At 37.2% G+C, this 24,725-nt stretch overlaps 1 protein-coding gene across 2 annotated transcripts in view; it reads right to left on the bottom strand.

Annotated features, from left to right (window-relative positions):
• Nucleotides 1-978: 978 nt before the first annotated feature.
• CDC42 (cell division cycle 42) overlaps nucleotides 979-24,725 on the bottom strand; it is a 53,434-nt gene continuing 29,687 nt past the window's right edge. The window contains exons 2-6 of one of the 2 annotated variants that reach the window (XM_004377149.2): nucleotides 18,239-18,393; nucleotides 15,191-15,263; nucleotides 7,673-7,782; nucleotides 7,361-7,558; nucleotides 979-2,491 (exon numbers count right to left, since the gene is read on the bottom strand). In XM_004377149.2, the coding sequence (XP_004377206.1) occupies nucleotides 2,402-2,491; nucleotides 7,361-7,558; nucleotides 7,673-7,782; nucleotides 15,191-15,263; nucleotides 18,239-18,343 (576 nt within the window). In that variant the 5' untranslated portion in view covers nucleotides 18,344-18,393 and the 3' untranslated portion in view covers nucleotides 979-2,401. Of the gene's footprint in view, nucleotides 2,492-3,105; nucleotides 3,974-7,360; nucleotides 7,559-7,672; nucleotides 7,783-15,190; nucleotides 15,264-18,238; nucleotides 18,394-24,725 lie in introns of those variants that run through there. The other variant, XM_004377150.2, reaches the window with a different exon arrangement.

A 24,725-nucleotide genomic window follows, 5' to 3' on the forward strand; every position in this document is an offset into this window, starting at 1 on the left:
TGGTGAGTAGCGCCTGGGGTCTTAAAAGCCTGGGAGCGGCCATCTAAGATACTCCACTGGTCTCATCCCTTCGGGAGCAAGGAAGAATGAAGAGAACAGGATACAAGGAAAAGATTAGTCCAAAGGACTAACGGACCACAGCTACCAAGGCCTCCACCAGACTGAGTCCAGTACAGCTAGATGGTGCCCGGCTACCACCACTGACTGCTCTGACCAGGATCACAACAGAGGGTTCTGGACAGAGCTAGAGAAGGATGTAGAGCATAATTCTAACTCACAAAAAAAAAGACCAGATTTACTGGCCTAAAGGAGACTGGAGAAACCCCGAGAGTATGGCCCCCAGACACCCTTTTAGCTCAGTGGTGAAGTTATCTCTGAGGTTCACCGTTCAGCCTGGGAGTGGACAGCCCCGTAAAACCAAATGGGACTAATGAGGTACAGCAGTCCAGTGACAAGGGCCAGAAGGCAGAAGGGGACAAGGAAGCTAGTGATAGGGAACCCAAGGTTGAGTAAGGATATTGTTGATGTGCTGTGAGATTGTTAACCATTGTCACAGGGCAACATGTGTAGTAACTGTTAAATGAGAAACTATTTTGTTCTGTAAGCCTTCATCTTAAGTGAGAATAGCAACACAATTGGAAGAGCGTAGTCAAAGTCACTGAACTGTGCATGTAGAAATTTTTGAAATGGTTTATCTTTGGCTATTTGTATTTTTACCAAAAAAAAAGATTGAGAAGTTAGAGGGTTGACATGTTGTGGGGTTGTTAACCAATGTCATAAAACAATATGTGTACTACTGTTTCATGAGAAACTATTTGTTCTGTAAGCCTTCACCTGAAGTACAATAAAAAAAAAAAAAAAAACAAAAAAAAATGAATGAATGAATAAATGAATGAGTGAATTAAAAAAAAAAAGTTAAGTTCCCACTCCTAAATACCTGAAAAGTAAGAGGCGGAGGGAAAATAACAACCCTCAGGCTGGCTTGTAAAGGATTTTTTTTGTTTGTTTGTTTAATACATCTGAAAAGAATGCATATACAAAGAATTGAGACATGAGAAAGCACTGGTTGAACACTAATGAATCTACAAGAATTAGGATTTTGGGAAGGTGGAAAAAGATTACCTAACCATTTAAAAAAACTGGAAACTGCAACCAAAATAAGCCAATAAAATCCCTATTAACACTTATGAAGAGTCTTCATAAGACTCTTCCCATGATTTTTATTAAACTAGAGAGCTTCAACTGGCTGCTCTAGGGTTCCTCATACGTAAAACAGAAATAAGGGGATTCCCCTGACTGGTCCCCATGTTGTTAAATGTTCTCCCCACCCCCACCCCCACCCCTAGCTTCTTAATGAAGCAGGCCTCCATCCCCATCACTTGAAAGAGGATGTGAATCATTCCATAGACATCTGTCTGCTAGCACCACCCCTCATATTTCCTCTATACACCAGGTCTTCGGCTGTGTTCTAGGAACACCATATCATACACTATTAAACTGCACATCTAAGCTAAGCATATTAGACAATGACTGACAGGGAAAAAAATTTCTTTTTAATTACGAACTCAATTCATTTGGTGTATTTCAAAAGGTGCAATACTTTTCTTCATTTATCAGTAAAAGAAGTTAGAAATTAACTTCCAAAAAAATCAGTAAATGGCAAACAAATTTCCTTGAAAGTCACAGTCACATACATAGTGCATCCTAGAAAAGAGGAGGGGCAGGACAGGTTCCACCCACTTTCATGAGTTTCATCAAATACTGGACCTACTCAAGGGTGGAGAGAAAGGCAACTTTCAAAAAGGAGTATGTTATTAAATGAGGCATTTACTATACTCCTTCCTAAGAGCACCAAGTGGGGAACATGCTTTCTAAACTAGATCTAGGAAGTGGAATGTGGAATCAATCCATCCTCCTCCCCTCAAGGGCTATCCACTGATTAATGAATTAAAAAACAAGACTAAATAAAACGAATTCCCCACAGTCCCCCCAAAAAAGGAAAAAAAAACACTAAGACGTCCCAGATTACTCTCCAGAGTGGAACCAGGGAGCAGCTTCAACAATTCAAATTAGTCTGTTAACAGAGTCATCAACAAGCATGCCTTGCTTTTAAACAAAAAAAAAAAATTTTTTTTTAAATTTTTTTTTGAAACAACAAAACAGAAACTAGTACTAATCACTTTCCTGACAATACACAATTACTCAAAATTAACTAGTACTGGGAGGGGAAGGGGGGGGCCATACCTACGGGCCTTGTCTCAAACGAGTGCATGTGGGTAGGTGCAGGGCATTTGTCATTATTGCAAAAACGAATTTTAATTTTTAATCTTTAGTTTGATTTAAACATTGCTTTTAGTATGATGCCGACACCAGCTGTGCAGAAAGGGCTCTGGAGAGATGTTCATAGCAGCACACACCTGCGGCTCTTCTTCGGTTCTGGAGGCTCCAGGGCAGCCAATATTGCTTCGTCAAATACATTCTTTAGGCCTTTCTGAAAAGGGGTAGAAAGAAAAAATGGGCAATCTGATTTTCAGTAAAGTCGAAGGTCAGATAAAAAAACATTCAAATCCCCGAGAGATGGAAAAAGAATGAAACATTAAACACAACCCTGAATCTCAACACAGTAATCTCACTTCAACTTTTGTCCAAACAGGGCAATGGAAGGATCCAGCAATTCAGGAGCAGCAGAGCAGATATTCATGAGCTAGACAGTGGTCCTCTGAAAAAGCTTTTTGCAGACCAATGTATGTCACAAGAAGCAAACAAGCACATGTCATTTGTTCATTCAATATAAATTCTGTAATGTGCTGCTAAAACACTTTACATAAAAACAAGTGAAGCAGCTCTGCATTCACATGAAACGGATAGATATGGAACAGGACTGAGAGGACCAGCACAAGAGTAGCAACTTTATTATATGGAAGGCGCAGGCAAAGATGGAGAGAGTGATTACGGTGGCTGTGAACATATTCACTTTGAACTCCCTTTATCCCACCAATCAGACAGAGCCAAGGGGATTTAAGAAAGCAAAAATGTGGGAACCTGGTACAAATGTAAAACTAGAGCCAGTCAGTGCAACAGGAAGAATGCTTCATCAGGCATTTATACAAACAACTGTATTTTTTTAATTTGAAAATTTTAAGGTAACCACAATTGTATGTTTCCCTCACAACAATAAAATCAGAAGCAGGAAAATATAAAGGTGGTAGCTTTACATCTCAACATTAACAAACCTTCAGTCAACTGTTAAAATGGATGCTATTCTTCAGATAATGTTAACAAATGATCTCATAAAGCAGTAGCATATACATCAATATCTTCCCCACCCCAGACTGACAAAATACTCCACTACAGCACAGACAGCCAAAGCAATAGCAACACAAAGTTTCACTGCATAAAGGAAAACCAAAAAAGAATCCTCCCTTCCCCATTACAGCTCTATTAGCAGGTCACCTTTTTTCCATGAAGGTTTGTCATGCAATTACAATTAACAATCGATCATAAGAATAAAACGATGTTTGTGTTATTTTTTCCATCTAGAACTAAGATTTAGAAGTGTTTAAAACTCTTATTTTCTCCAAGAGGACATTCTTAATGCCAGACCAAGTTCCCTTTTGCTATAGTAATCCAAACCAAAAAGCTCTGAGCATCAGGCAACTCAAGCAGCAGAAAGTGAAACAAGTCCAATTTGACTACTGATCACAAAAAATATTCTATAAGATATTGCATTCTTGACCAAAAACTAATACAGAGGTGCTCTAAGGTGGTGAGTAAAAAGACGCAGAGGCTTTCAAACAGGATGGTTTTATTCCTTTGTTTTTAAACGATCTTTCTACAGTAGTGGGACAGGAAGCAGCAGCAAAGAGGGGAAGGAGAAAACAGTTTAGAATATACAGCACTTCCTTTTGGGTTGAGTTTCCGGAGGCTCGAGGGCAGCTAGGATAGCCTCATCAAACACATTCTTCAGACCTCTCTATAAGACAGAGGGGAGGAGAGAGAATAGCAGCCAGGTTAGAGGATTAGAAAGACTAGCAGATACAAACAGCAGTCCGAATCAAATGGGCTGAATTCACAGAAGCAATGTATGTCAAGAATAAATTTCAGAAAGCTAGATCTTAAACCTACTACTAGGAGAGTAAAAAACTGAACAGAAACTTCCTACCTCAAAAGAGGTTAACTAAGCAAGAAGAAAACAATTTCTACGAAAATGCAGTGCGCTGACCTCTGAAATAACAACAGCACACTGAAATCTAACATTACAACATTTTAATTAAAATAATGCCAAGAGAAAAAAATATGTAAAACATAAGATATGCATTTGGATACATGGGGTAATTGAAGAATTAAGCTTTGTGGAATTCCCCAGTATTTCTACTAATAAGAATGGCATATACATTTTGGAAATAAATCAATTACAATTTCAAGCTTCTGTGAATTCAGCCCCTGAATAACTGAAGGACACAAACAGCAGACTAACAGGCATGCTACATGTTTCTAGGTTCAATGACGTATCAGGATGGGATTAAGTCAGGATTTCAGAGTAAAGTGGTTTCTTATAACAAAAATCTTTAGACGTTTAGAAAGTGTTAATTATTCAACAGTATCAACTGGGAAGAGTTTAAAGACCAGACTCTAGAAACAGCACACACTTCAGTTATTCAGTAATGTTATTAGAGCAAGTAACCACCACCCAAGTCATAGGAAAACAAAGAATGGGGTACTAGAATGAGTTTTGCAAGCAGTTCAATGCTTTAAGATGTCCACATGGGTATCAGAGCATAAAGCATGGAGTGAAAACAAGACTATTCTCAGATCTACGGGGGTTAAGATGCAGAAATACACTTACACCACAGCCAGAAACTCCAACGTGACAGTGTGACTCAGCAGTAGTGGTACTTTGGGCCTACGTCTATAGACTCACCTAAATTCACCTAAATCTGAAGCCACAGGTTTACCACCCAAAGAAGTTTCGTATGTTCTTTATATCAGTTCCATCCCAAGTAAAATTTTTCTAAAAGTCCCATAACACAGTTCCAGTAATAAGTGACAACCCCAGGCCACCGTGGATCAAACACTCCCCCGCCCCCTGACATACTCCCACCACAGCATCCCAGGGAACTGTTACCCACACATTCTATTAGATACAAAATAAATGAGAAATACCAATAAGTACTTTAAAAAAAAAAAAAAAAAGGTCAAAAGGTTTCTTCTTTCTATATTATTTACAAAGCAGAAAAGCTAAACAAGAGTTAAAGTTCCTCTGAAATTCTTTCTACACATCTAGGAACAAACTCTAATGGTCAAATATAAAAAGAAGGAGGGAGAGTAGAAAGGGAAATATATTTGACTGTATATCGCTTAACAAGAAGCAAATTATTTCTTGCTTATTCTGGACAAAGATCAATAAATACCCTAATAAAATAAAACTAATTTTGCTTTACCTATTATCTGTTTATATAGAGTTTAGTTTTAGAGGAGTCAACAAACAGAATCTGGAGTCCTAAAAGTTCTACCTCTCAAATACAACCACAGACCCCATTTCCTATCTCTTGCTTCTCCAAACTTCAAAATCTGATAAGAAAAATGTACCTGCTAAAGCAGACCATTTGAATATCCTATTCTTGGCAAAGTGACTTACTGGATATATAAACCTGTTCATACTGTAAAAATCTTATATGGAAGTATCCAATTATCTAAAATAAGCTTCAACAGTAACTTTAACTTAGGTCCGCATGGCCTACTTGCCTCCATTTCCCTAAAGGCATCCCATATCTAGAGAATCAGGGTATGCAATAAATACATATAAAGCTAGTTCAAATCTGACATGCTGCTCCACACCCATCCACCTCAACACATACCACCATATTTTTCTGAGGACAGTATCAAAACGCCAGAGAGAAGCACCAGAAATTTTATTTTAAAGCTTAATCAGTGCTTTGTGTGCAAAGACGTAAATTCTTATGCACTTTTAAAATATCTGCTTTATAATGGCACTAAACTGCCCAGAAAAACTAGGCTTGGGAGAATGTGTTTAAATTACTTGATATTAGGCTCTGAGATTATCCTATGAAATATCCAGTTAAACATAAAAGTTTATCTTTAAATATCCAACCAAGTACAAAGTTGGAAGTTCTTAAATTATGCATAGGCTCTATATACTAAATACCTAATGCATACATAATATGTAATTATATGTCATTTTCCTTAGTGTATATATAATCAAGCCTCCAATAGTGTAAAAAATAAAAATGATTAAAAAGAACAATTACCTGAAAAAGTAAGCATGATAAATGTAAAAAACCAAACCAAACCCACTGCCGTCGAGTCAATTCCGACTCATAGTGACCCTGTAGGACAGAGCAGAACTGCCCCACAGAGTTTCCAAGGAGTGCCTGGGGGACTGGAACTGCCAACATTCTGGTTAGCAGCTGTAGCTTTTAACCACTACACCACCAAGGTTTCCATGATAAATTCAGGTGGATTTAATATGATTATTAGAAACCACTACCCTTCATCCCTGCCCTATTTTAATTAAGCATGTTTGCTCATTAATCAAGCTTCCAAGCACCAGTAAAATAAGCTAATTACTTCCATAATTCTTTCTTTTGCCCCAAGAACAGCACTCAAAGGAGGGAATCAGTAATACCATGAAGGTGGGGATTATACAAGTCAGTTACAACTCTCACTCTGAACATTCTAACATTGCTCTCCTGTCCTCAGAATTTGATGCTTCCCATCAAACTAAGAGAGGTATTCCAATTAAATCACTCAGAATTGGACACAAGGAAAGAGGGCCACATAACGGAAAGAACACCTCCAAAAACATAGATAGGAATAGACACTATGCAAAGCGTGCTTGATAACTGTAGTAGGAACAGTCAAGGCAGCTTTCTTACACAGAATTCTCAGTAATTATGAATAATTCCTTGTCCCAGCTGAATTACTCCAGAAACGGTAACATGAATTGTCAGAATTGGCAAGAAAATATCAGATATATCTAGATGAAAATTTAAGTCTTAAAAAAAAAAAAATCACTCACATCTTCTCTTGATAAAATTATAATGATCTGGACTTTGCCCATAAATTTTAACACAATCCTTGCAATTCAGTACAACACAGGAGCTGATGAACACAAGAGCTTCACTTAGAGACTAATAATTTTTTTACAGAGACCTCAAGCAAAGTAATATACATTATGAAGCTGATCAGATTCTTCCTGGGCATTGCTTCTCCATGCAGACTCTTCCTGGGCAGCTTTTCTGAGCACTGCTGACAACTGTTAGATATAACCCTTCCATCCTAATGCTCTAAGAATCTACTCAACAGTAAACAAACAGATGATGTTTCCAACAGTTCTCACCTGTGTGAGTGCAGAACACTCCACATATTTGACAGCCTTCAGGTCACGGGCCAGCTTTTCAGCAGTCTCCGGGGTGATAGGCTTCTGTTTGTTCTTGGCAAGTTTCTCAATAGTAGAAGGGTCATCTCTGAGATCAATTTGGGTCCCAACAAGCAAGAAAGGAGTCTTTGGACAGTGGTGAGTTATCTCAGGTACCCACTAAAGAAAAGGTATTTAAAAATTTTAATCTACAATCCTCAAAATCAATTTACAGCAGGTCAAAAGAAGTTCTGGAACAACCTTTCTCAGGGAAAGAATGTTTGACCAACTCACCTTTTCTTTCACATTTTCAAATGAGGATGGAGAGACCACTGAAAAACAGACTAGAAATACATCTGTTTGTGGATAACTCAGCGGTCGTAATCTGTCATAATCCTCTTGCCCTAGGGGGAAAAAATAGAGAGAGGTCACCTACTGAATCTTTGTGTCCTCAAAGAATTAAGGTCATAAGTCAACTAAGTATGAAGCTTAACAGCACACTGATCACCATCAGAACAGAAACAATATACTTAGCTAATAAAAGGTATGGCTTTGTAATACAAAATCTGGGCAATATTCTCACTCAGCTAAATCAATTTAATATGTCAAGCACTTATAAAAGTGATTTTTTTTTCTTTAATTATTTGCTTTTACAGCGAAACCTGTTAGAGCCAGAACTCACAGGGACTGCTTTGTTTTTCCAGATTTCACAAGTTTTCCGCCTTTGACAGGGGGCAGTCTTATCACTTTTCTATCGCTCTCAGTGAAAAATATTTGAGTTTTCCTCCTCTGACAGGTTTCTGCCTTACACAGGTTCCGCCCTTCATGGTTTTACTATATTATCAATTTGTAGTGTTCAATCTTTGTGTTCATTTGCAGCCCAAAAATAATGTAAAACAATGAAGTGTTGCTAAAGAGATGGTTAAAAACCAAACCTAGTCAGATCTAGTTAAACAAACACAGTGAAACTATCCATGGAAACAAAATCTCAGGGAAATTCAGCTGACAAAATCCATGACAACATGACTACCAAAGCAGGTTCAATTTTTTAGTTGTGTGCATATAAAACAGATACCTGAAACTAAAAACGTCTAGAAAAACTAATAATGTGGCAAGAAACAATGGATGTTAAATCTAAGTGGGGAAAATTTTTGATGACAAGCAGAACATTTATTTGGTCTTAAAGTGTCTCCCTACAGATTGTTTGTAAGCTGCAAGGGGAAAAATGTAACAATACTGTGAAGAAACTGGACAACACCTTGGCTGTGTGATCAAAATCAGCATCACCAATGAGTGGCAGGATTTACATACTGAAAAAGACATATCACTAATGTAGTATTCCAACAACAACAACAAAAAAAGGTAACCTGAGTCTAATCATAAGGAAACACCAACCAAATCCAAAATGAGGAAAATTCTATAAAGAGGGGGCAAGCCCTGTATTCTATAAAAATAATGTCACAGAAGGCTGAAAATTCTATAAAGAGGGGGCAGGCCCTGTACTCTATAAAAATAATGTCAAAGAAGGCTGAAGAACTGATTCAGATTAAAGGAGACCAAAGAGATTTGACAACTAAATGCAATACATGATACTGTACTGAAGGAAGTAAAAATAGGACTTTATCGGGTCAACTGACAAAACTGGAATATGGATATTCAAGTAGTTAAAAGTATTATGTCAATTTCGGCAGACATCTCACTCAATTGGCATACCATAGTTTATAAAGAAAATGTTCTACATCCTAGCAACTGGGGTCTTAAAAGCCGGTGAGAGGCCATCGAAAATACTCCACTCGTCTCACCCCACTGGGAGCAGGGGATAATCAAGAAAACCAAAGAAACAAAGGATAGACTAGTCCAAGGGACTAACAGACCACAACTACCACAGCCTCCACCAGACTGAGTTCAGCACAACTAGATGGTGCCCGGCTACCACCACCAACTGCTCTGACAGGGATCACAATACAGTCCCAGACAGAGGTGGAGAAAAATGTAGAACAAAATTCAAACTCACAAAAAGACCAGACTTACTGGTCTGACAGAGACTAGAGAAATCCTGAGAATATGGCCCCAGGATACCCTTTTAACTCAGTACTGAAGTCACTCCTGAGGTTCCCCCTTCAGCCAAAGACTAGACAGGCCCATAAAACAAGCAATAATACACGTAGCTCAACCACATATACGAGACTAAATGAGCACATCAGCCCAAGGACAAGATGAATGTAGGAGGGGATAGGAAAGCTGGACAAATGGAAATGGGGAACCCAAGGCTGAGAGGTATAGAACGTTGAAACATCACTGGGTTGGCAACCAATGTCATAAAATAGTATGTGTATTAACTGTTTAATGAGAAACTAATTTGCTCTGTAAATCTTTCATCTAAAGCACAATTTAAAAAAGGGGGGGGAGTATAATATCAGTGTTAAATTTCCTGACACTGATAACAGTACTGTGGTTATGTAAGAAAATGTCCCTGTCCTTAGGAAATATATACTTATTCAAGGGTAGCAGGTCACAGTGTATGCAACTTACTCTCAAATACTTCAGGAAAAAAAATAAATAACGCACATATATGCAGAAAGAGAATAATAAAGCAAATGGGGCAAAACCTTAACAGTTGGTAAATCTTATTAAAGGATATATGGGGATTCCTTGCAATATTCTTGCATCTGTTCTGTAAGCTTGAACTTATTTCCAGATAAAAGGTTTTTAAAAATACCCAGACACAATTTCCAAAATTTTGGGGGTTGGGGAAGACACAGGGGAAGGATTTATCATTCCAATTTCTAAACTGAGCTACAGAAATCCTATGTATTAAAAGAATAGTTAAATATTTTGTGATTATTATTTTTGGCCAGTGTTGAGGGGAACTGTAAGAATGTTAAGGGAGCTATCAAAACACAATAATGTAAGGTGTTACTATTATCACCACTTAAATACACCGTAATTAAACAACAAAGGTATCCCCACGACAATACAAAAATAAAGGCTAAAAGAAGTCAAAATGAAGATGGTAACAAAACAATAAAATCACCATCAGCACCTCCAACATTTATTGAATACTTACTGTGACAATGCACTAGGGTTAGGGTTAGTGCCAAAAGGAATTCAAAGGTATACATTTAAATGTGTAACTTTCACTACTCAGGGATTAAAAATTAAAGAATGGGTTTAAAGAGAACAAAATCAGCCAAACTCATGAACAATTCTTTCAATCCAAACCGTCTGGGCTCTAACACCACCGACTAGAGATTTGAAGCATCACATACCAAAGCTGGCACCAACTCCCAGTCACTGTGCTGTTTCTTTTTTAACATACAGTAAAGTATATGAATCCTAAGTACACAGCTCCTGAGTTTTTACACGTGTATGCTTTTAAAGGAACCCTGGTGGCGCAGTGGTTAAGAGCCTGACTGCTAACCAAAATGTTGGCAGCTCAAATCTACCAGCCACTCCTTGGAAACCCTATGGGGCGTTCTACTCTGTCCTATAGGGTCGCTATGAGTCAGAATCTACTTGACACCAACAGCTTTATATTTTTAAAAATTCATTACTATTATTCAATCTTCACAACACCACTAACAGGAAAATACTTCAGGCATTTTGCATTTCAAGGAAATTAAGTTCAAGTTGAGCAACTTGCCAGCAACCAAGCTAACTGATCCATCTAGCTTCAAAGTCCAAGCTTTCTCTTTTCTATCACCTTGGTAACACCTGAAATTACTGAGTGATTATCACTGATTACAATGATTAATCATCAAGAGAAAAGATACCTTCTGAAAATTCAACCTAAAATATATACAGATAGGGATGAGGAAAAACAACTCTGAGTAAAACTAAATGCAAACATAAACAAATCAATCAGGGTGGGAAAAGACAACCCTAAAACTGAACATGAACAAATGAACTCAACTGTATTCCAAATGAATAACATAATCACACTGAATGGGGAAAAAAAGAATAAATCCAACTAACTTTTAAACAAAGAACTTTATATATTATCAGACTAAAGATAAAAAGAACTGCAAACAAATCTTGAGCTTATTAGTAGGTTTGTTTTTCATAGTGGTATGATACAGCAATTGTGCAACTATTTTATGTGTACTGTAGGACTGAGCAAATGAGTAAATATATTGATCATTTTGGGAACTAAGCTTCTAACTGTAGAGGAGAGATAAAAATATGGAATGGCAAGGAAGAATCCTGAGGAGTTGGATTGAATTGATGGCATCAATAAAAACTCATTATCCAGGAGGAGTTGGATGGAACTGGTGGTAGCAATAAAAACTATTTAACCAGGTTAAATTTACTAATGTTATTCACTTCCTTAGTGAATCAGTAATATTCAGAACAAGTCACTGTGGTGCAGTTTAACCTGATTTAGCTGTCTTATCACGCTCCAGACCCCAGTAGCAATGAACATATCTATCATCCAGATCCCAGTTTACAACCATCGTAGGAAAAACTGATTCAAGGCAAGAATCATCAATGGATATCAAACCTAGAGAAGCGGCTCTTTAATAAGGAACAAAATATTTACATGGTCTTAAAGTATCTCCCCAGAACACTTAATTGTGCTCATGAGAAACCTGTACATAGATCAAGAGGCAGTCGTGCGAACAGAACAAGGAGATACTGCGTGGTTTAAAGTCAAGAAAGGTGCATCAGAATTGTATCTTTTTACCATCCTTATTTAATCTGTATGCTGAGCAAATAATCCGAGAAGCCGGATTATATGAAGAAGAACGGGGCATCAGGATTGGAGGAAGACTCATTAACAACCCGCGTTATGCAGATAACACAACTCTGCTTGCTGAAAGTGAAGAGGACTTGAAACACTTACTAATGAAGATCAAAGACCACAGCCTTCAGTATGGATTACACCTCAACATAAAGAAAACAAAAATTCTCACAACTGGACCAATAAGTAACATGTTTCAATCTGTTGTACATAGTGTCACAATGAGTTGGAACAACAAAGTATCTCTCCACAAATTAAGTACTAATTATCAAAGGAAAAAGTATAATCATACAGTAGAAAAACTGGACAACACTTTAACTAAACGTTCAAAATTACCATTAACAAAAGGTGATATCCTGAGATGGACAGAACATCACTAATGTGGTATTCTGACCATATAAACTGAAATCATTCATGAAGAAATAGACTTCAAACATAAAGAAAACAAAAATCCTCACAACTGGACCAATAAGGAACATCATGATCAACGGAGAAAACTGAAGCTGTCAAGGATTTCATTTTACGCCCATGAAAGCAGCAGTCAAGAAATCAAACAACGTATTGCACTGGGAAAATACACTGCAAAAGACCTCTTTAAAGTGCTAAAAAGCAAAGGTGTCACTTTGAGGACTAAGGTGCACCTGACCCAAGCCATGGTATTTTCAATCGTCTCATACACACGCAAAAGCTGAACACTGAATAAGGAAGACCAAAAAATTGATGCCTTTGAATTATGGTACTGGCAAAGAATATTGAATATACCATGGACTGCCAGAAGAATGAACAAATCTGTCTTGCTAAAAGCACAGCCAGAATGCTCCTGAGAAGGGAGGATGGCAAGGCTTCATTTTACGTACTTTGGACACGTTATCAGGAGGAATCAGTATCTGGAAAAGGACATCACGCTTGGTAAAGCAGAGGGTCAGCAAAAAAGAGGAAGACCCTCAACAAGATGGACTGACAGAGTGGCTACAACAATCAGCTCAAACACAGTAACAATTGAGAGGATGGTGCAAGACCATTCTGTTGTACACAGGTTCACTATGAGTCAGAACCGACTCGACACCTAACAACAAATTGAGAAACACTCTATAAAACAACTGGCCTGTTTTCTTCGAAAAGACAAATGTCATCAAACGCTGAGGAGTTGTTCCGTGTTAAAGGAGACTAAAGAGACACTAAATCTAAATACAACGTGTGATCCTGGGTTGGAATCTGTCCAGGGAAAAAAAATTGCTATAAGGGATATTATTGGGGACAACTGACAAAATTAGAAAACAGACTGTAGATTAAAGTTTAAAATGTTATATAAAATGTTAAATTTCCTGAATTTGATAACTATACTATGTCATGTAAGAGAATATCCTTATTCTTAAGAAATATACACTGAAGCAATAAGGAGCCAAAGAGTATGATGTATTTAATTACTGGTTCAGAATATACAGAATGTGGCAAAATATTACAAATGAATGAATCTGGGTAAAGAGGTCTTTGTACTTAGCAACTTTTCTGCAAGTCTGAAATTAAGTCAAGATAAGAAGTGATTAAAAAATTTGTGTCAAAATATTAAAATGCTTGTACACAAAAAGGTCATAATATAAAAGGAAACTGCAAACTCCAAACATTCAACAAAGAAGTTAAATAAATTGTGATGTGATCTGCCACACAATGGACTACTATGGTAACTAATAACTGACATATAAGTACAGGTAGTAATCAACTTATAGCTTACTCCAGTTATGATGAACTGCACCTACAGCCATCTGTTTTTTGTTTTTTTCTTTTTTTTGTACATCTTATCATTAGTAAAGGAGCCCTGGTGGTGCAGTGGTTAAAGCCCTAATATAACATTACTCTTATAACTTTTAGTTCTAAAGGGCTAAGAAATAATTAGATAACTGTTGTTGTTCTATGCCATCTAGGAACCCTATATGAAAGAGCAAAACTGCCCCAGACAGTGTCCTAGGCTGTAATCTTTACGGGAGCAGATTGCCACACCCTTTGTCTTGCAGAGCCGCTGGCAGGTTTGAACCATCGACCTTTCCTGCTTAACATTGCACCATCAGGGATCCTTTATTAGAAAACTATTCATCTTTTCTAAACTTAACCATTTACTATTAGTACTCTCTCCATTTTATCTTCTCAATCAAATCCAAACAGTTCCTCAACTGGGCAGTAGAATATGCTCCATAAAGAGCAGTATGTCAGTTGGTAGACAGTGACAAGGTAACTCACACAAAAGCAGAAAGTTTAGAATTCCTACATATTAAAACAAACCTTTCTTAAATTTTCCTTTGGCTAACTGAGCTGATAACAGAGACTACAAAGAAAGAAGGCAGAAATTAAGATCAGCAGCCACTGTTAAAATAAGAAGGAAATAACACTGAGGAATTAAGTACAGTTAAGGAACAAAGTAATGTGTTCTTATAATTTGGAAAGTTGACCACAAATTCAATACTGTAAGCTAGATACTGGTTCACCCTCGAAGTATCTTCAGATGTAATATAAAACTTCAAGCTATCTAGACATATATTATATAGAGGTTATACTAAGTAAGCCTTCAAATTTCAGAGGGTGACGATAATAAATATTGCATATGGTTTATTTGCTTACAACCTTGGGTATACTTAGGAAATCCTGAGCTTTAAAAAGAAATGGGGGGTGGGTTGTGAAAGGAGATAATCAGTAGGCATGTTTCATACAAACTGATTCCCTTAGTCTCTCCTCAATCACTAATATAGTCCCCAATCCTCTTGCAAGGTGCACACATCAGTTTTTAATTCAGTCCAGAGTTTGCCTGGTGTACTCTGCTCTCACTCTACTTTATCTCCTACCACACTATCTACCCAGGGTACTCCAAACTCCAATTGACAGCTACCCAGTCCAGGTCTGGGGTTGCTCCTTGGTCAAGAATCAACCATCATGACATTCAATCCTGCTAACTACTAACAAAAAACAAGTGATTTGCTAATACGCTAGTTTCCCAAAACATCCAAAAAGGACAGATAACCAGCAATTGTTTGTTTTAATTACAGCCCAAAACATTATTATAAAAGATACTAAGTTTTCACCTGCAGTATCAAAAAGTCCGAGAGTATATGGCTCTCCACCAATCATAACTGTGACTGCATAGTTGTCAAAAACCTAAAAACACAAAAATATAACATCGTTAGTGTGCAGGGGGATGGTCGAAATGGGACAGGACAACTCCCAAACTAAGGTAATGTTTCCATCCTAAGACTTAGTCCTCTCTGTCTTAGTCCATCTTCCTTATATAATCAAACCTGCCGATTTAAGCCCCTGAAAAAGCTAAACAGTTCTTGGAAAAAGTGACAGGGGATGTGTTCTTGGATGTCTCCTCTACCCCAGCAGCCTGGATAAAGATCCACAGAAGGTCTACAGGTGTCACAGGAGCAGAGTCCTGTAACTATACAAGTTTAATCTTTTGCGTTTAAACTGCTTAAGTTTAAAACTTTTGAGACAGTAGTTTACCTCAGTGTTCAATGTGATTTCTAAGAAATTATTTCTTAATAGAACAGTTCCTTTTAATCAAAATTATAATCTCCTAGCATCATGCTAATCTATTTTCTTCCTTTCAGGGTCCAAGACAAGAAGAACCTTTTTTGCAAACAAGCCCATTTGAAAGAAATGAAAGGTCCCTCAAGATATTCAAGGGAAGTGTCCAAGAAAGGGCTGGCTGATTACTTGTTGGGAATTTCATGAACAAAATTCAGGTTACTGGATACAAAGCTGTATCACATGATCTTAAGACACCTTTTTTGATTAATGCTTTATTTGTAAAGAAACCGTAAAATCTGTAACAAACTCAGTATATACTAATATTGGTTGGACTAAGTACTTGGGAAAATGGGAGGTAATGGTACTGAATCTGTAGAACCTAGTAAAGATCCAACATTAATTCATGGCTTCCCCTCTAAATTAAATTATAACTGAAAAACAAAGCTTTCAAACTAGGAGAAAGATGTTGCATTTTAAAACCAGCCCTGCTTAACTTCTTAGTTATCTAACTCTAAAATTTACTGGTTCACGTTTTAATGGGTTCTTTGAAGCTGATTTAAATGTCAAGAGTGAAAGCAAAGGCATGATGAAGGTGGTAGTCAAATGAATTCAGTTCTTGGTAACAAGAACAAAGAAATGTAATAAATTTGGTTAAGCTTGCAAAATGTACAAGTTATTTTAAGCTATATTTAAGAAATCCAAAAATAGTCCTTCTTTACCCACTGCTCATATACAGGACCGGACTAAGAATCAGAAGAGCAGGCTTCCATTCAAGACTCCACTTAAACTAGTGTCTGACTACTGAAGACATTAAGTCTCATTCTTCATTTGAAACTGAATTCCTTCCCTCATCCATAAAAGGAGTTAAGATGATACAATCCCTCCTAGCTCTAAATTTCTATTTTCTAGAAATAGCAACTGCCAATTCATATATGGGTACAAAAAGCATTTGATACCAAATTCATTTTCATAACAGCTTAAATAGATACCATGAGTACATTATTTGTGCTTCATGATCCATTTATTTAAATAAGCTCATCAATTTTCTTTCTACTTGTATTCCTCTCCCACCCTACCCCTTTCCCAGAGGTTCACATACAAACACACACATGCAAACACTCAGAAGTCCACCTTTAATATAACACCTAATGATCAAAGTCATAAACACTCAAACTACGTTTACAGGTAAATAACTTTAATGGAGACTAAAACACAAAAATTCTGATAGCTGTCCTTATCTGACACAAGACCTTTTAACCTCAGAACTTCTTCCACCTACACTGTCCCCAGTGGACCAACCCCAAAATATGATTTTGTATTTTATTACACCTTCAAATTCTCCCCACCTAAGGAACTTCATCTTCTTTCTTCCTATAGCCTCAATCTCTTTTCTTGTCTTGGAACATTTAAAAAAAAAACCATTACCATCAAGTCGATTCTAACTCATAGCAACCCTATAGGACAGAGAAGAACTGTCCCATGAGTTTCCAAGGCTGTAAATCTTTACAGGAGCAGACTGTCACGTCTTTCTCCCACAGAGTAGCTGGCGTGTTCAAACTGCTGACCTTTCAGTTAGCAGCCCAGCACTTTAACCACTGTGCCACCAGGACTCGTTTGGAACATTACAGAGACTGTTGATTCCAATGGAACACAATTACCAAGCCTTTAACCCTACATTCACCTTCCTAATAATGCTCATGTCTCAGACGATTAACCTAAATTACTCATGCATTTTCTTTCTTTTCACTTCCAAAGAATATTAGTCCCATATTAATTAATCACACATGGGTTCCTCGTAACTCCTAAAAATAGCTCACTTAACAGAGGTGGTTGTTGCCATGCCAGGTCACCCCCAATTTCCCTCTTACCACTGAATGGACACCAACGTTTAACACAATTATACCACTGGGTCGTCAACCAACCTGGGACAAACACTAGATCCCAAACACATTCTTTCACAAATGAGTGATACTCTAAATAAGTCACGTCCCCTCTCTCTATTATCTTTGTTATTCCCATCTTTCCTCTACCCTCCTCCTAAAGAGTTTATATAAAGTAATTGTGGGACAGGACCCGCAAAGGCTACTACTGGGTGTTCTCATAACAAAACAGGTCTTCTCTACCCCTGATAACCAGTGTGGAGCACCATTAAAATAGCTCCACAAGATTCTCTCCTTTCCCTCTAAGTAGAGACATACTAGTTTCTCTGAAGTTACAAAATCCTGAAAAACATCCCAGGGATCTTCCAAGCACTGATCAATCATTGGCCCAGATATCAAAGAAAAATAAAAGTCACCTCATTCCAAGATGTAGGGCATATTTCTCCAAACTGAGACCACCACTCTTTAGAAGCTTGTCTATCGGAGTTTTGCCTCCCAGCACTTCTTGCAAACCCTTGTGTCACCCCTTCTGACTTTCCACTGATTTTTCAGCTGTTTAACTTTAAAGTGTATATAATTTACCCATGAGAAGTCAAGATCTTTAAAAACAGGAAACAAAGGCAGACAACAGAAAAATTTCAGTACACAAAGAGGAAGAGTTTTCAAAAGGACAGCACATCACAACACATTTTATGAACAGATAGAAGCCTTTATACTTACAGTCGGTACATATTCGGATGGAAATTTGTTTGTTGTGTAGGATATCAGGAGACATGTTTTACCAACGGCACCATCACCCACAACAACACACTTAATTGTCTGCATTGCTGAAATAGTTTTGTATCCACTTTAAATATTTCAAATTCGATGTTGACCTGCCAAAAGATTAAATATATTTGCCTTATTTCTTTACATATATTTATATTTGTATTATTTTCTCAACTTGCAACAGGTTCACTGATTCAGAGTACCACAACTACTATAAATGAAGGAAACCTAAAAGAAGAGAACCAGTGACTTGGTGAAAGTCACAATAACAAATACAAGTCAATTTTCTAAGTTTCTGACCCCTGGTTATTTTGACTTGAAGTGTTAAAAAAAAAATAGTCCAAGTGGTGTAATGAGCAGCATAAGTCATTTTATAACAAAAGACAAAAGGCTATATTAGAATGAATCGCATGTATTACTTTGTGAAACCGTTCCTTCAGTAGTGTGCACACACACGTGTATGTGTACTAGAATGCAAAGCAAACGGCACTGCTTTAAAGAAGAGTTAATTTGCCCAGCCTCAGAGCTGTATATTCAGGCTATCACCAACAGGAAGCAGAGTATCACCACTACCTCCCTGTAATACATGAGCAGCATGAGGAATTGGATAAACATCAGGGGGATTGATGCCTGGTCTCAGCAGCTGCTTTAGCACTAGGCTGCCTAATTACTAATTCAATATTCACAGCATGAAGAGGCCAAAATCTGTATTTTTATAATGAAAAGACTGCTCTAAATCATTCTGACTTAGATATATTATTTCAGTTTCTCTTACTCTATTCCTCCACTCTAAGATGCTACCAGTTACAAACACAAAGATTTATTATTATTTTGTCACTTCTCAGATACTTTTTTCTCATTTAAACATCTCTAAAATCAGAATGTGTCTTTATTAAGCGGGGCCTTACAATCATTAAGTGCTCAGATGCTAACCAAAAGGTTGGCAGTTCAAACTCACCAAGCAACTATGCAGAGAAAGAACTGGTGTTCTGCTTCCATAAAGATTACAGCCTAGAGAACCCTGTGGAATAGTTCTACTCTGTCACATGGGGTTGTTATGAGTCAAAAATCAACTGGATGGTACACAGCAACAACAACAATCATTATCAGCCATTTCCCCCCATATTTTGACATTTACAAAACTGGGATAAATGGCATCTTAGATTCAATGAAATGATGTAGAGTTTTCTGGGGAATAAAAAAGAAACACTGAGGGTGTGGAGAAATTGAACACTCATCCACTGCTGGTGGGAATGCAAAATAGAAAAATGGAAGAGGTTGGCGGTTCCTCAAAAAGTTAAACACAGAGCTACCATATGACCCAGGAATCCCAATCCTAGGTATACTCAAAAAATTCAAAGCAGGAATGCAAACAGAACCCTCTACAACAATGTTCATTGAAGCACTATTCACAATAGCCAAAAGATGGAAACTACCTACCTAAATGTCCATCAACATATGCACAGATAAAGAAAATGTGGTATATACAAATGGAATATGGCTCAGCCATAAAGAGAAATGAAGTCCTGATACATGCTACAATATGGATGAACCTTGAAAGCATTAGGCTGAGTGAAATAGATCAGCCACAAAAGGACAAATATGGTATGACCCCACTTACATGAAACAGGCAAATACACAGACCAAAGTTTATTAGTGGCTACCAGGAAAGGAAAGGGGGAAGGGGGAGAGATTGCTTGGGGACGCTGAGTTTCTGTCAATGGTGGTAGAATAATTTGGAATAGGATAGTGGTGAGGTTGCACAACATGATGAACATAGTCAATGTCAATAATTTGTACATGCAAAAATTATTGAATTGGCGAATGTTTTCATTATACATTTTTTCACTACATTAAAAAAAAACACCCCATGTATAACTAGTTTTTAAGATAAAGTTTAATTTCAATTATAAACCTAAAGGGGTTACAATTTCTTGTTGGCTAGAGCTACCACCTTATTAAACATAAAAACATCACAGAACCACCTAGCACTGGACGGGATGCCATGTCTGTGTGCTCACTCACAGCACAACACTTAATCAAACCAAGTATTTTATAAATGCCTGTTAACATCTCTGTATTCCTAAACTGGTACTGTCTTAGTTACTAGTGCTGCCATAACAGAAATATCACAAGTGGATGGCTTTAACAAAGAGAAATTTATTCTCCCATAGTGTAGGAGGCTAGAAGTCCGAATTCAGAGTGCCAGCTTCAGGGGAAGGCTCTCTCTCTCTGTTGGCTCTAAGGGAAGGTCCTTGTCATTAATCTTCCTCTGCTCTAGGAGCTTCTCAGCGCAGGAACCCCAGGCCCAAAGGACGCACTGCGCTCCTGGCGTTTCTTTCTTGGTGGCATGAGGTCCCGTTTCTCTTTTTTAGCTCAAAAGACACTGACTCAAGATACAAACTAATCTTGTAGATTGAGTCCTGCCTCATTAACGTAATGGCTGCTAATCCTGCCTCATTAACATCATAGAGATAGGATTTAAAACACACAGGAAAATCACATCAGATGACAAAATGGTGGACAATCACACAATACTGGGAATCATGGCCTAGCAAAGTAGACACACATTTTTGGGGAACACAATTCAATCCGTAACAGGTACCATCTCACACACCACTGAAACTCTAGCACTTAGCACAAAGACCAGCACATAGTGAGTTGTTGAATGGATGGAATCACATAACAAAAAAAAAAAAAAAACAAACAAACAACACGAAACAATTACTGGTGGGTGAGTATCTACAGAAAATATATACCCTCCCATTTCTCATCAAAACTATCTCGATTCTATTTCTTTCTTTAGTCAACCTCCTTTTATCTTTCCTCTGTTACACACTAGAGAAGCACTCACACTAAAATAGCAATAAAGGTTAAAGAATCTGATCCCTAAACTAAATCAAAATTATTTGTCAAAATAACAAACCAAGCACACTAACCTTAATGCTAAATTAATTCTAGAGAACTATTCTAGAAGAAAATGTCCTTTACTAGATCTGGGGGAAATTCAATGATAATCGCCAACACTGTCTTTCAGGTACTGTGCTTTGACAAGACCCAAGTCTATAAAAACTGCCAGCATGCTCTCTTGCCACTCCAAGGCAGGCCAGAGAAGGAAATAAGAATATCTGTCCTGAGCAAAGTCAGTTGCAAAAGGACAAATACTGTATGATCTCACTTATATGAAATAAGCAAATATACAGAAATTAAAGATTATTAGTGTTACTGGCGGGAGGGATGGGGAAAAGGGGAGTTTTTGCTTAGGAGGTTTCTGTTAATGATGGCAGAATAATTCAAAAAAGGATAGTGATAATGGTTGCAAAACATGAAGAACGTAATCAATGTCACTGAATTATACACAGAGAAATTATTAAGTTGGTGAATGTTTTGCTATGTATATTTTCACAATAAAAATTTTTTTTTAAATATCTGTCCTCTCATTGTTCCTATGAGTCCACCCCTGAAAAACAGAGTAATGTTCTGCTAAGAAATAAGGTCTTCTGGAGAACTTCTTTTCAATTCAGAGTGAACGAAAAAAAGGTAAGCAGGTAGAGTTCTGATCATCCTGCAGACTATTTTTCAGTTGCCTATGAACCTATTTGAAGTTCAGTTCTCTTACCTACTGAAGTTCAGTTCTATTTCTCCTGACCAGTATTACTAGGTGATTTCTTTTAATGTAGAATTTAATCATAAACACCGCATAGAAATTAACATTTGATCACTGTGCCAGAGACTGCTAGCTGTCTGCCAATTCTTTCCCCCTTCTTTAGTAATAGAATTTTTAGCTAAGCATGTTGTTGTTGTTGTTGTTGGGTGCCATGAAGTCGATTCATGGCAACCCTCAATGTGTTACAGAGTAGAACTGTCCCATAAGGTTTTCTTGGCTGTAATCTTTATGGAAGTAGATTGCCAAGTCTTTCTCCTGCAGAGCTGGGTTCAAACCATCAACCTTTCAGTCAGCAGCCCAGTATTTAACCACTGTAGCACCAGGGCTCCTAAGGCTAAGTATATGGCCCCTAATAAAGAATTTCCCTGATTCCTTTTCAACTAGATGTGATCACTGTAACTAAGTTCTGGAAAATGGGAATGGAAGTGATAGATGCAACTTCTGGGACTAGCCTTAAAAAAGCAAAGGTTATAGCCTCCCCTACTTCAGCTGAAATGCAGACATAATGGTGGGAGCTGAAGCAGTCATGCTGAACCACAAGGTAGAAATTATATGTAAGGATGAGCAACACAACAGGAGGGGCCAACCATGGTTTGCCTTCTAGGACTTTTACATCAGAAAGAAAGAAACTTATCTCTCATTAAGACCTAAATATTTTGGATTTCTCTGTTACAACAACAGAACTGAAATTCTAATCAATTACTATATCTTATGGACTCTAAAAGAAAACAACTATATGCATTCTAAATTCAGAGACGTTATATTTGGGGAAAGTCTTACGATCAATAAAACACAATAATACTTGGATTCATTGAGTAACTCTATAGTGAAACTTGATCACCGGCTTCAAGGCTCAAAATCACCTACGGAAATGCTGTTTTTAAGTTTTAATTGTGGCTGAAATTAAATTCATTGTGATCCCTAAAGGTGAAGCTCCTTATTGTCATTCTATATCTGGTATTCACTTTTAAGAATTATACCCCACACTAATAACCAAATATAAAAGCAACAGGCCATCTATAAACTTTAAACTTCTACTAAAGGAAGAGCTATCATTTCTTGAAATTTTCATTTAAAGTCCCTAGGGAATAAAGGGGGCCCTGGGGGTGCAGTGGTTAATAGCTCAGCTGCCAACCAAAAGGTCAGCAGTTCGAATCCACCAGCCGCTCCTTGGAAACCCTATGGAGTAGTTCTACCCTGTCCTATAGGGTCGCTATGAATTGGTATTCACTCAATGGTACACAACAAGGGATTAAGGAAGAAGAAATTGGAAACAAGAAGTTTCCACAATTAAAGCCATGAATATGACTTTAGCACATGGCTAAATCACAAACACATCTGTGTTAGAGGTTAGAGCTGTCTAAAACATTTCAAGAAAAGGAAAAGCTATCATTAGTAACTGCATAAAAGGAGAAGAACTTAAATCTGATTCAAGTTGAATTTTTTTTAAAGATATATATGGAAATCCCTTTAAAATGAATTGTCTTCAGAAGACCACACACAAATAAACTGTCTTAAACAGTGGTTCTTTATGTAGTAGAAACCTTAAATGTTGTACCTCTTTCTCCCTCTGAGACAAAGAACCAGTATAAGAAAATGTTAAAAAGCGAGATCAAAAGAATAGAGGGAAAAAAAAGAGAGAGAGAGAGATCATTCTAGCCACCAAGAAACTCACAGCTGCTGAGTTAAACACAACTTGTATTAGAAGAAACTTGCAAGGTAAACTTAGGGATTAAAGGTAGCAATATTTCAAAATGGCTCATGAGTTTTACCCTTTAAATACATACTTTTTAAAATATCTCTGCACCCTTAAGCATGAATTCATTACAACTAAATGCCAAATTTTCTGAGGAAGAGCTTTAAGATTTTCCAATAGAAGGTAAAACAGAATTCATAGCAGAAAAGTGCTCTGCAGCTAACAAGGCTAGATTATTAAAGAGACACTACTACTGTGGGAACTTTTTTTCCTCTGATCAGGAGAAACTGCCCCAAGTCAATTCAGTCATTCCTATGTATCCTGCCTAATAACTGGAAAAAGTATCCAAAATACATAAACTTGCCATTTTCAATAATAATTAAAAGGACTGTTATAGCTTCTGTCTGCCTGTTACAGTATAAAATGCTCCTATAATTACCTGTTGTTTTTCTTAAAGGAACATGATTACAACAAATCTCTAGATTAAAAAGGTCATTCTGTTTTCTAATATAGCTGAAAACATACAAATTACTAATCACTGTTCTAAACTGTACAATGTCTAACTTCAATTCTTAAATTTATAAAGTTGAGAAAAATGTGTAGTATTTTTAAAAGGGAAAAATTAAGTATGACAAATGGTATAAAAAATTGGGTGTTTTAATCAACTCTTAAGTGAAATCGAATACATATGAATATCAACAAAGCAAAGATGATGAATCAAAAAAAGGGGGGGAGGTAAAAAACCCCAAAGTGTCAAGGTTCCAATATTCAAAGTCCCAATAGATTAACATAAGATTATGTTCTTGAGCAGTTCTGAAGTCAGGAGAATTCCGGGTTTTAATCTCTGCTCAGGACTTACTAGTTAAGTGACCCTGGGCAAACTTTAATTTCTTTTTGCTCAATTTTCTCATTTGTAAAATGGAATCAGAACAACGCCTTGCTTAGCTATTATAAACATTCAGTAATATAGAAGAACCTGGCTCACAGCACAGACTCAATATACATGAATTCCCTCTACTAAGTACCAATCAGATCAATCCAGTCACATGTATTTTTGTCCAGTGGGTCAAAACTCA

This window comes from Trichechus manatus, unplaced genomic scaffold, assembly GCF_000243295.1.
Source record: "Trichechus manatus latirostris isolate Lorelei unplaced genomic scaffold, TriManLat1.0 scaffold00048, whole genome shotgun sequence".
NCBI lineage: Eukaryota > Metazoa > Chordata > Mammalia > Sirenia > Trichechidae > Trichechus > Trichechus manatus.